The sequence below is a fragment of the Etheostoma cragini genome, chromosome 3, assembly GCF_013103735.1.
Source record: "Etheostoma cragini isolate CJK2018 chromosome 3, CSU_Ecrag_1.0, whole genome shotgun sequence".
Classification (NCBI taxonomy): Eukaryota; Metazoa; Chordata; class Actinopteri; order Perciformes; family Percidae; genus Etheostoma; species Etheostoma cragini.
Window position 1 is genome coordinate 2196027 of NC_048409.1, and position 1557 is coordinate 2197583.

The following is a 1557-nucleotide window of genomic DNA, read 5'->3' on the forward strand; positions in this document are numbered from 1 at the left end:
CCCCCCCCCCCCCAACAACTCCTTTTTCTTAACCCTTCTTTTATTCATCACAGCCTCCCCAAACTAATATCATCCTTCCCTCCGTCTCTGTACTGACTCTCTGACTTCTCCTCTGGTCCTCCTACTTCCTGTACTTGTTCCTGAAATAGCCCTCCGCAGCCTCTAGTCCTTCCAGCCAGAGTCCTCTCCGAGCCCCTGGACAGGACCCGTTTGCACACCTCTCTCTCAAGGATTTCTTGTAGAGCGTCTCTTTAGGTACAGCATGCTCTATGCTCGTGGGTGCACCTGCATGTGTTGCATGGCCAGTAGAGATGTTCCGATACTATATTTGACTTCCCGACTACAGTGGTTGTTGCTAGCGTTGTTATATGCTTAAGGTCATACAGACAATGAATACTATCAAGCTTGTTTTTATTACCAAGTTTGATAGTCAGTCATTATGAAATAAAAACCATAAATGAATCTAGGAATAAATACCAATTCCCTTTTAAACCGGCTAAAGTGCAGCCACAGTTTAGTCAAGTTAAAGCAGCTGAACTAGGAATCTCTAAGCCCTGAAAGTCTCGGGGATCTGAAGAGCCGATGTGATTCAATATCCCTCTGTGGACCGGACCTCCCCTGCGTCAACTTGGCCTGACCAAGAGACCTTCTGTTAATGTCACTTCTGCTATGTCGAGTTGTCATAATCAAGACAACTCAAACTTGTCATGACAAAAATCGAATGACACTTAATGACAGAAGTCCTTTATGACTTGTTCATAAAGTTTATGACACGTTCATGACATAGCTTTGACAGTGTCATGTCATGATTATGTCAATACTGTCGAGTAAAGTGTTCCCAATTTTTCTTCGCCCTTCTAAAACAGTCGTTGCCAGGAGGCCAGGAGTCTCCTATGTTGGCAGCAACGTGCACAACGTGCAGCCTACTGTTAGAGAGCGGTTCGGTCTGCTAGTCAACAGCGTAATGTTAGTCACAGCTATGTTAGCAAAAACAGGGTGAAACATACTTTTAAAGTAGATTTTTCTCCGCGCTAAATTCCGTAGTATCTGAGCAGTGCATTGACTCACCGATACCAGCATGTTAGGCCGTATCGGAGGTATTTCTTATAATGGTATTGGAACAACTCTAATATTTTTTTTGTTAACCTTTTGTCTAACCCTTTTTGTTTCTTTTATCTTTCCATACTTATTGCCTCCTCTGATTAGACACTACATGCATCTCTCTCATTCTCTCTTTGTTTTTCCACTGTCATCACGTATTGCTCAAACCTGTTTCCTGTGAACCTTGTCGCCGTTGAATTTAAGTTATTATTATTATTATTATTATTATTGTTCGCTAGGATCAGTGTTTCTAAGTGTCAAGCTTTCCATTCTCACACATCATATATGTACTTCCAGTTTGTAATAATAAAGATGGCAATGTTGACATCTAAATTTGTAGTCCTAGTTAACCCTCTTGTTGTCTTCACGCCAACCTTGGTTTTTTTTGTCCAAATTTAAAATGGAAAAACCTTTTTATCAAGGTTATGGTTGTCTTTTTTTTACCCTTCAGTGGCA

At 41.2% G+C, this 1557-nt stretch overlaps 1 protein-coding gene across 1 annotated transcript in view; it reads left to right on the forward strand.

Annotated features, from left to right (window-relative positions):
- picalmb (phosphatidylinositol binding clathrin assembly protein b) overlaps nt 1–1557 on the forward strand; it is a 17065-nt gene that overhangs the window by 14781 nt on the left and 727 nt on the right. Inside the window, exon 21 of the mRNA XM_034867671.1 lies at nt 150–255. Within this exon, the coding sequence (XP_034723562.1) occupies nt 150–242 (93 nt within the window). The 3' untranslated portion in view covers nt 243–255. The remainder of the gene's footprint in view (nt 1–149; nt 256–1557) is intronic.